Here is a 10,698-nt window from a genome sequence, read left to right as displayed (position 1 = left end):
ACTTTGCACTTGAAGGTTGCCCGTTCACTTACGTTTTAACAGGTCTGACGCTACTATGCACCCCGGCTGTATCTAGGCTAACGGCTAACATGCTAACTATTATTTTTTATGTCACTAGTCACTTGAAACAAATTTAGGACGATAGGAGACAGGTTGAAATAAACCGAAATTTCCCTTTAACTTTCGTTCTTGTCCCGCTGCATTTCCCCCTGACGCTGCAGAGCGCTGTCGCACTATAATGGCGCATCATGCTAACATTAAAGGACATCTTTTTTTGTCAGCGTCTGACGCCACAACTTACTGCCCAAGCACCGGATTTTGACGACTTCAGAGTGAGACCGGGTTGTTCATTGTCATCATCAGCCCCCTTTTCACCTCCCTGTCTCCTTGTGTCTTTACCTTCACTGTATCTCCTCCTCTTTCACCACCCGTTTCTCCCACTGCACGCCTCCGTAATGTCATTGTTAAGATATGTCCCTTTTAACCTCATCTAATTTTCATCTCCTCCCTCCTGTCTCTCTTCTCCCCATTACCTTGTTCTTTGACTTTGCTCAATAACTTCTCTCCTTCAACCCCTTTCCTCTGCATCACACCAGCTGTCTTTTGTAACCACACAGAAACTCCCATCTTCCTGTTTCACTGATTCAATCATTGTCACCGTCGCATGACCTCAATACTTCCCTTCTTCTGTTTTTCTGTTCCCCTCTCTCTGTATCTCCCTCGTTCCTCTCTGTCTGTCATATATGCAGCCTTAGACTTTACATCCTGCCACATTTATCCCTTCGTTCATCTCTTACATGGTATTAAGAATATGTCTGCCTTGAAAATGAGCACAGGTGAGCGGGAGAGGAGAGGAAGGCAGATAAGGAGATCATTCTTTTCTCGGAGAGGAAACATGAGGATTTGGCTGCTGTCTTCATTAGAGTAAAGGGCTCAGAACTTGTTCAGTGCATTTTTATCCTCATCAGCTGCACTCATGCTTCTTACTGCACTCTGACGTGTGCACCTACAGCTACACTGCATCAAGGCACATGGTAGGTTTATTATATACATGTTGAGAGATATGAATAGCAATGCTGTATGTTCTGCACTGTTCCTCTGCAGCAAATTCATTAACACATTTTTATTATTGATGTGTTGTTTTTGATATTTCCAGCCTGCAGACTTCCTTTAGAAATTAGTTTGGAGAAGTTGCATGGAAAGGCAATAAAGTGATCATAATCCGATGTGCACATTTTGCATTCTGTGCATTTATATCTGCATTGGAGGCAAGTCAGCAAGTCAGGGTGGATAAGGCAGAAAACATTATACATATAAATATTGTATGAACCCAGACGTTAAGGATAAATGCTAATTATTATGTCAAAATCCACAGCAAAGAAACAGAAAAAATGGGAAAGTCAGAAAAGAGATTCAAGTCAAAGCATTAAATGTGCACAGTGCTGTATGTGACTAACTATATCATTAAAAATGAATAAATGAATAAAACTACATTGGAGTCAACAGCCATATCTGCTCTGTAAGACTGTGCATAGGCCCTGCAGTACTTTGAGCCAAATGATAACATGCTGATGTTCGGCAGGTATAATATTCACTCTCTTGGTTTAGCATGTTAGCATGCTAACACCTGCTAATTAGCAATAAATAAATTTCAGTTGAGGCTGATGGGAACATCATTAGTTTTGCAGGTATTAGTTCATAAATCAAAGTGCTCGGTGATGCAACCATAGTCCTGTACATTTTTTTCAATGATTTATCATCCTATCTTGAAAATAAAATTGCAACAAACGCAGCATATCGTGTCTTTGGGTTCTTTTATTTACTGATGAATGTGCCTGAGATGCATTTTTTGGCGGTGTCCACTCACTATGACGCAAATACATTTGGATGCCGATGATTGGTGCACATGTCACAAGCCAGGTCAGTGTATGATAAACATCTCTGGTGCTCAGTTGTGATGTTAGCAATACTGTGTTACTTATCTTGTGTGTTAGCGAGCAAAAGTAGTAAGAAATGAGCAAATGAAATCCACTGAGCATTTTTCAGGCTTTTGAAATAAGAAAGCGAACAAGCCTCAGCCTCAGAGAAGAATATGCGGAGAGCAGCAGTACGAGCAGCAAGTCTGCTAACATTACTGCTGTTAGCATTAATGTTACAACAACAGAGGCTAGCAGCCAGCTACATGTCCAGGATCCACCTGCTCTGCAAAGCTATGAGCCCTGGGAGGAATCTACCGCTGCAGCTACTCACGTTAGTGACTGCTGTGCAAGCTCAGAATACTAAAGTGTTTTGACTCAGGAGCAAATATCTTCGGTATCTAGTACCTCAGGATCTCAGGATGACATTGACAGTGTGAAGGCTGAGCCCCTGACTCTGTTCAGTTAAAAGCATTACAGTCCAGATTCAAGCCTCCCAGAGGGTGGGTAGCCTCATCTAAGGGAATATGCAGGAAGTAATGCAAATTCTTGAAGAATTTCTTGATGCAAGCGTTACTCTACCCTGGAAATCCAGAGTTCTCGCGAAAGCACAACTTGAATTTACTCAGCGAGTCACTCTGGCAATCAGTAATGATGCTCATTACCCATGCCCTTGTAGCTGAGCTGCACCAATCACACCAGAGGCGAGCTAAACAGATGACGACAGCGCTGCGACGACGAAGTCCGGAATCAGCCAGTAAACATTGTAAGATGGCTACGGATGAACACCAGTTGTTTGAAACGGCTTTGGCCGCTACAATGAACGAGTTAGACTTGGCTTTTTCTCTAAAAGAGGAACAGAAGACGGCGCTCGAATCTTTCCTTTGCAAGAAGGATGTTTTTGCTGTTTTGCCGACCGGATACAGCAAGAGTCTAATCTACCAGTTAGCTCCACTGGTAGCTAAGCGTATACGTCACCCCGTGTATTGTTCTGATTGGTCGTAGTGTTATCCAATTGTGTGCAGTGATATTTACAAACGCATGCTTGGTGCCGCCCTCGAGTTGGGCCATTTGCATTACTCATAGCCAGACCCTAAATCTTTCTAGATTTGGGTCTGGATTTCCAGGCTTGCGTTACTCTGCGTTACAGCAAAAACGTGGATGGAGTTTTTTGTGTAGCTTGCATGATTTTCTCATCAGAAGACACGATTCTTAGAACAAAGACACAAAGTAACTGGAGCAATGCAAAGAAAATAGTCTCGAGACACTTCAGTTCACTCCAGTCGATCTGTTCCAAGTTGGATCACTCACACCAACAAGAGGTAGAACACCACATTCTTTTATTTTGCTGCCTGTTGTTGTCAGGTCTGTTGGCTTGCCTTTGAAATGCACGTGGAAGACTAATCAGAGTTTTATGGTGGTGTTGTGTCTGTAACGTTAATGTTAGTCTCTTACGTATGTCCATGTGTGGGAACCTACGTGTTCAAGGTACCCTACAAGTGTGTGTGCGGTTCCTGTGCGTACTATGCAATATAATCCTACCGGCACCACTGAAAGTACTGGACCAACTAAATTTTGGACTTGGTGGCACTAGATTAAGGACGTTTTCATGTACAATAGATTCGTACACTTGCATTATCATCTACGTGACATTTTTGTTGTGCTACAGTGTTGAAAAGGGTGCAGCAGATGGACACTGCTGCCCCGGGACTATCATTAGTGAGGACCAGTGCAGCAGTGAGGTGAAGCTCCCCTCCTGGCCAGATGAGGAGTCACTACTGTCGGGGATGGAGGTCTCCGCCTGCCGCTGGAGCTCCAACTGCAGGTCGAAGGCAACTGCCATGTGATTTAGAGGCATTGATATTAAATTGAAGCTGTTCCATAACCACTTAAAAACTCCTCGTAGTCATGTTAAATAGCAGTTGACTCTCTTGTTGTACAGTTGGTGTTCACACCTGATGCGTACCCTACTTTGGGATCAAGTGTACTAGAATATGGGCCGGGGTCCCTGATTTGAAAGGAGGATCACCAAAGTTATTATAATTCATCCTGAGAGGAACATTAGTGTGTGTACCGAATGTTCAGTCATTTTAGTAGCTGGTAGGATTCATCCTCTGGGGATCATGATTATCTGTATCAAATTTCATGGTAATATACTCAACAGTTGCCAAGCTATTTCAGTCTAGACCAAAGTGGTGGACCCTGTGACAGATAGACATTGTCCTCCACAGAGCCAGGCCTCTGGCATGGCTAAAAACTATTACAGAGTCTATTTCTAGATAAAATTCAAAGTGCTTTTACTTTAGACATTCAATTTTAAATGCTTTTCCCATTGAAAGGCTATAATGTTATCATTATGAGCGTGTCATTTGACTGTAAGTCTTGGACAAAGTGGCGAAGCATAATTTTTCATACTGCCTGGAAGTCTTTTGGATGAGCCCTAAAATTCAAATCATGGAGAGGGAGAGCAGTTTTGTACAATCTTCAACCTCCTCTGAAAAGTGCTTGTGAAGTGCTAAACATTTCATCTACATTTATACCCATCTGTCTACTATCCTCTCCCCTTTTCTCTCTGCATCTCTCACTCCCTCACATCTCTGTTTTTCCTCCCTCTCTCCATCTAAGTGGCCTGGAGGATTAAATGTGTTTAATTAAGAGGTGATTATGTGTAGACGGCTGACACAGAGGGATCAGGATGGCTTCATCCCATCGCCCCTACTGTCATCACCCTGTACCCCCATTCAACCCCTGCAACACACACACACACTCACATACACTCCTCCATCCACATGTCTGCCTTGTTTATCCCTCTTTTCACACCTCTCACACCCTTCCTTCTGTTGTTTCCTTGCCCTTTTTTTTAAATTTTCTTTCTATCTGCAGGATTTATCTTCCCTCTGTCTTCTTTTGCTTCTCTCGCTACCCCCGCAAATGATTCTTTTTCTTTCTTGTGTGGCCTCAGTGATAGAATTTTACAGCAAATACAGTGTCATTATATCTAACCATGCAATAGACGTGGCAGGAGAGGAAAGTGAGGAAAATAAGATGGTAAACTTTGATAAAACACAACAAAATTCTATTTGAGAACTACAGTAAATATTTTCTTTAGGTATAAAATGGAGCCAAAAATTTTTTAGATTCTAGGGATGCACCAATTCATCAGTCAAACACTGATATTGGCTTTGGTGACTGGCATTAGTGTATCGGCAAAAAAGATGATGTTCACAGATAGCAGTGGCCGATGAGTTTAGATTCTATGGATGGATTCATCAGCCAAACATTGATATCGGCAGATATTTGCCTTTGTGACTGTCATCGGCCTATCAGCAAAAAAGATGACGTTCACAGTAGGGCTGCCACGATTAGTCGACTAATCGATGAGTAATCGACTATTAAAATAATCGTGACTATTTTAGTAGTCGACTAATCGGTTTGAGTCATTTTTCATAGAAAAGTACTCTAAAAGTACCCAAAATACTCTTACTGCAGCTTCTTACATTCAGATATCGGCAGCTTTACACACTCTCCCGTTACAGTGAACTAAAACCCTTTGGCGTGAGTATGAAACAAGACATTAGATGACGTAATTTTGGGGTTTGGGCGAGACAGACCGACATTTTTCAACATCGTAACACATTTTTCGATGAAATGATTAGTCGACTAATCGAAGAAATAATCGACAGATTAGTCGACAATGAAAATAATCGTTAGTGGCAGCCCTAGTTCACAGATAGCAGTGGCTGATGAGGCAGTGACTGATGAGTTCAGATTCTATGGATGCACAGATTCATCAGCCAAACACTGATATTGGCAGATATTTACCTTTGTGACTGTCATCGGCCTATCGGTAAAAAAAGATAACATTCACAGAAGGCACTGGCCGATGAGTCCAGAATGTAGGGATGCAGTGTTTCATCAGCCGAACATTGTTAGCGGTAGATATTCGCCTTTGTGAGTGTCATCGGCCTATCGGCAAAAAAGATAACATTCACAGAAGGCAGTGGCCGATGAGGCACTGGCCGATGAGTCCAGATTGTACGGATGCAATGTTTCATCAGCCGAACATTGGTAGTGGCAAATAATCTCCTTTGTGAGTGCCAGTTCCTGTTGTATCACATCATTTTGTGCAGCCTTAAAAGCAGGGCTAGAGATTAACGTCATCCTGTTATCCAGGGTAACATCTAACATGTTTGGGATGAACAGAGATCTTCCCTGGATGCCTTTGGGACTAAAAGATTCAGTAAATTCACTATCGATACATCAGATGATATGTAGGAGGAGAGCTAGTTAATGTTAGCGGTTAACAGCAGGTGGCCAGAAGAGTTATAACAGAGTTATAATGTGATGTGTTCTAATCAATATAAATGAGTATTGGGCAAAGGTAAATTACAACATTATCATGATGTGTTCAAATGTAATTTCATAAAATTAGTTTTTGGCAAGAAACCTGAAAAATACAGTTGTCTAAAAGAGAAACTTGTTATATTGTAAACTTGTGATATTGTCACAGCACATGAAAATAGATATTAGAGAGGAATTGAACATTATATTAAAGATTGTGTCATAGATATGTATGATTGAATTTGTGCTCATTCAGTATAGTGTAATGACAGACTGAATGACTTTAAAACAGTCCATTTTTTTATAATGAAAAATGTTTTGTTTCCTTGGATCAAAAGGGGGAATTGATAACAACAACAATTAAATAAACGACAACAACAAGAATTCATTGCTATCGATATCAGTTATCTGTGAAATGTTAATTTAAAGATCCATATTGGTATTGACCCAGAATTTTACAATCGGTGCCTCCCCATCAAGTTCAAAGTTCCAGATTCATTTATGTTTTTTACATGTGTACACTCCCTGATCCGTTAGATTAAAAAGCAACAATTAAAAGATGATGATATTACACACAATAAACATTAACGCCTAAATAAAACAGTTAAAAATGCTCTCACATACAGCAGATAGTATACTACATATTGTCCATACTAAAATATGTGTGCATGGTGCTGAAAGGCTGATTAAATAATGGTGTTGAACACGACAGAAAAATAACAAGGCAAAGTAATGTGAGAAAGCCGAGGAAGTAAAAGGGGGAATTTAATAGCAGGGGAAGAAAGAAATTTAAGAAGCGAGGGAAACGGAGACAGAAGAAAGCTGAGTGCTAATAAGCGCTGTATGGGGTGAAAAAGAGGCCAAAAACTTGTTTATTGTCATGGTGGAAAGATGAAAGTAAAGGGAGAAGCCTCTGTATTTTCTTTTTGTCTGAATGTGTGGAAAAATACTGAATGTGTAAGTGTGTGCATTTGTGACAGTGTAAAAACTTTACGCCACAATGAATAAAACATGAACCAGAACCACATGAAACATCTGGTATTGTTGTTTGTACAGTATCTCTGCTGCTATGTTTGATAAAGTAACTTGATATGTTCATTGATATCACATGGCTGTATGCATGCTTTGGTGAGTAACCAGTTATCAGCTTAAGTGGTTTACTATAGAGACATTAACCAAGCACACAGTAATACAAGTCAGTCTGGATACTAGAATACAACTGGACCAAAGCATGGCTTACATATTCTCTGCTGCGCCTGGTGACGAGGACAAAACAGTGAGGCAACGTGGACCTTTGTCCTTTAAAACATGCCATCACTCTTGTCACAAATGGGCCCTCAGGAAACATGCCCGCTAATTTGAGTCTCAATCCACTGAAGAAGCACAGGGTTATATTGAGCATGTATATGTGTGAGTATGTGTGTACTGTGTGTGTGTGGTCAAAAGAGAAGGAGGGAGACAGATGGGTCACACAGTGTTCTCTCTGTGGGTTTGGAGCTGGAACATGGCTAATTACATCTTAATTAAAAATGACCTGTCTGTCCCCGTGCCTCTTTGCCCATGAATGACACATGTGTGCTTGTGTATTAAGTGTAAGACAGACAGAAATAGAGAGTGAGACCTGGGCTGTAGGTGTGTCAATAGAAAAGGGTACAAGGGGGTTCTGGTGCAGCAATGCAAACATACTGGATATGTGTATTTAATGGGTCTATGGTGTCTTTACTGTCCCATGAGCTCAGTCCTGATGTGTTGTGGTGTGTCACACTGTACATTGAGGTTTGTCCCAGTCCTCTCAATTAATCCACCCCCTTGTTTTAGAATTGCTCTCCATTGGAAGGGTTGCTCTAAGACAGTATATCTCGAGCACAGGCACTTGTGCTGTAGGGCGTACTTCTACAGCTGGCAGGGAATTAGTGGATAGACTGTGGAGTAACTCAACTAATTTGAAAAAATATTACATTATGTTATTATTTATAAAAAAAAAAAACTTTATATATATACATATATATATATAAATAAAAGACAGAAGCTCTAAACACTACAAGTTGAGAGTGCGTGAAAACTTATTAGGGAGAAAGTAGAGGAGTAAAAGTAATGGGTAAATGGATAATGGATACATGTACCTTTTACCAATAGTTCTAAAATTAATGGACAACTTACATTAGCTTAAAGAAACTGATAAATAGCTGAAATATATATATATATATATATATATATATATATATATATATGCATATATATATTCAGATAAAGATTATGAATAAACAGTTGAAATAGCTAAAAATAATGGATAAACGGTTGAACTAGGTAGGTGAAGGTAATACATTTTTAAAATAGCTAAAAGGTATGAAATAATATCTGAAATAGTAATGGATAAACAGTTGAAAAAGTTAGCTAAAGGTAATGGATAAACTAATGAAATAATTAGCTAAAAGTTATGGATTAATAGTTGAAATAGTTAGCTAAAGACAATGGATATACTACTGAAATATAGTTCGCTGAAAGTAATGGATTAACAGTTGAAAAAGTTAGCTATGGGTAAAGGATAAACTTATGAAATAGCTAAAACTAATTGATAAACTATTGGAATAGTTAGCTAAAGGTTGCGGTTAAACAGTTGAAATAGTTAGCCAAAGGTAAAGGATAAACAGTTGAAATAGTTAGGTAAAGGTAATGGATAAACTATTGAAATATAGTTAGCTTAAACTAATGGATAAACTATTGAAATAGTTAGGTAAAGGTAATGGATAAACTATTGAAATATAGTTGGCTTAAACTAATGGATAATCTATTGAAATATTTAGCTAAAGGTAATGGATAAACTATTGAAATATAGTTATCTTAAACTAAAGGATAAACTATTGAAATAGTTAGCTAAAGGTAATGGATAAACTATTGAAATATAGTTATCTTAAACTAATGGATAAACTATTGAAATAGCTAGGTAAAGGTAATGGATAAATAGTTGAAATAGTTAGCTAATGGTAAAAGAGAAACTATTGAATCGGGTAGCTAAAAGTTATGGATTAATAGTTGAAATAGTTAGTGAAAGGTAATGGATTAGCTGTTGAAAGATAGTTAAAAGTAAATAAATGGTTAGCTAAAGGTAATGGATAAACGAGCGAAATAGTTAGCTAAAGGTAATGGATAAACTATTGAAATAATTAACTAAAAGTTACTGATTAACAGTTGAAACAATTAGCTAAAGTTAATGGATAAACAGTTGAAATAGTTCTTTAAAAGTAACGGATTAACACGTGCAATAGTTGGTGAGAGATAAGCGGTTAAAATGAATGGCTAAATAGTTGAAAATAGTTAGCTAGAAGCAATGGGTAAGCTTTTGAAATACTGTAAGCTTTAAGTAATGGAGAAATGGTTTAAATAAAATGGCGTCTGTGAAGGGGCACCTGATTTATCCGACAAGGGAGAATAAATGACAAATAGGGTTGGGAACTACTGACCCTAAGACACATCTCATAACTTAACTCATCTGAACTGACATACAAACATAAAACTACAGAGTATAAATAAAACCAAACTTTTTTTACTGGACCTCTTTATTGCACAAGCTGTGATTGATTTGTGATGCAACTGCAAAACCTCTGTCACCAGTCATTTGACATCAGCTCAGTGTGCTTGCATGCAAACCCATACAGATACACAGACACACAGACACACACACGGAGGACTGACCATTGTTGGAGCGTAGTGATCTGGCGGAGATGCCGTTCGTCCCTATAGGATGATGAACTCCGGTTCCATCCACCATTCCCGCCTCCCCTGGCTGCTTCATAAGCTCTGTCAGAGTCCTGGAGGGAGGAAGAAAAACATACACACTTTATTTAATCCCCCTGCATAAAAAGAGTACTGAAGAGTAAACAAAAATCAAAAGTGTCCGGACAAAGAGAAAGAGAAAAGAGAGTGTTAGGTAAATGAGAGATCTCGTGAGACAAAGAGGACTGAAGGGAGAGTTGGAGAGATGTGACAGGAAAGAGTTGGGACAGTTAGAAAGATGATAAAAGAAAGAAAAGAGAAACACATGTTCATGTGGACAAAATATGAAAATCCATTATTAAAAGTATCCAAACAGCCTTTATGTTAATAGCTCTACCTGAGGATAAAGACACGTTTGAAACAGAGTGTTCATGTCTATAAAAACAAACCTAAACAGCAAATGCTCAGAATTAAATTCAAGAAAGTGGAATCGAGGATGAAAAGGATGAGTCTCTGGATGTTTGCCAACTGGGAGCATCAATCATTTATTAAAAAAAAATGAAATAAAAAAACCTTCCCCTCTTGCCATCTTTTATTGTTTGATGCCTTTGAACAAGTTCTGATGCCTTCTCAAAACTGGAACACGGGCAGGAAACAGCCTTCCAACATGCAGATTTAACTCTTTGAGAGCACACAGAACCTGCAGTTGTAAACAAGGACTTCTTCT

General features: G+C 39.1%; 2 protein-coding genes across 3 annotated transcripts in view; one reads left to right on the top strand and one right to left on the bottom strand.

The window, feature by feature from the left end:
* The window catches only part of desi1a (desumoylating isopeptidase 1a), a 357,862-nt gene that overhangs the window by 155,757 nt on the left and 191,407 nt on the right, over positions 1–10,698 (top strand). The gene's annotated exons all lie outside the window — the stretch shown is intronic.
* The window catches only part of LOC126406175 (uncharacterized), a 246,424-nt gene that overhangs the window by 91,207 nt on the left and 144,519 nt on the right, over positions 1–10,698 (bottom strand). Inside the window, exon 4 of the mRNA XM_050070351.1 lies at positions 9,951–10,066. Coding sequence (XP_049926308.1) covers positions 9,951–10,066 — 116 coding nt within the window. The remainder of the gene's footprint in view (positions 1–9,950; positions 10,067–10,698) is intronic.

Source organism: Epinephelus moara, chromosome 18 (genome assembly GCF_006386435.1).
Source record: "Epinephelus moara isolate mb chromosome 18, YSFRI_EMoa_1.0, whole genome shotgun sequence".
NCBI lineage: Eukaryota > Metazoa > Chordata > Actinopteri > Perciformes > Serranidae > Epinephelus > Epinephelus moara.
This window is presented reverse-complemented; position numbering and strand designations above follow the sequence as displayed.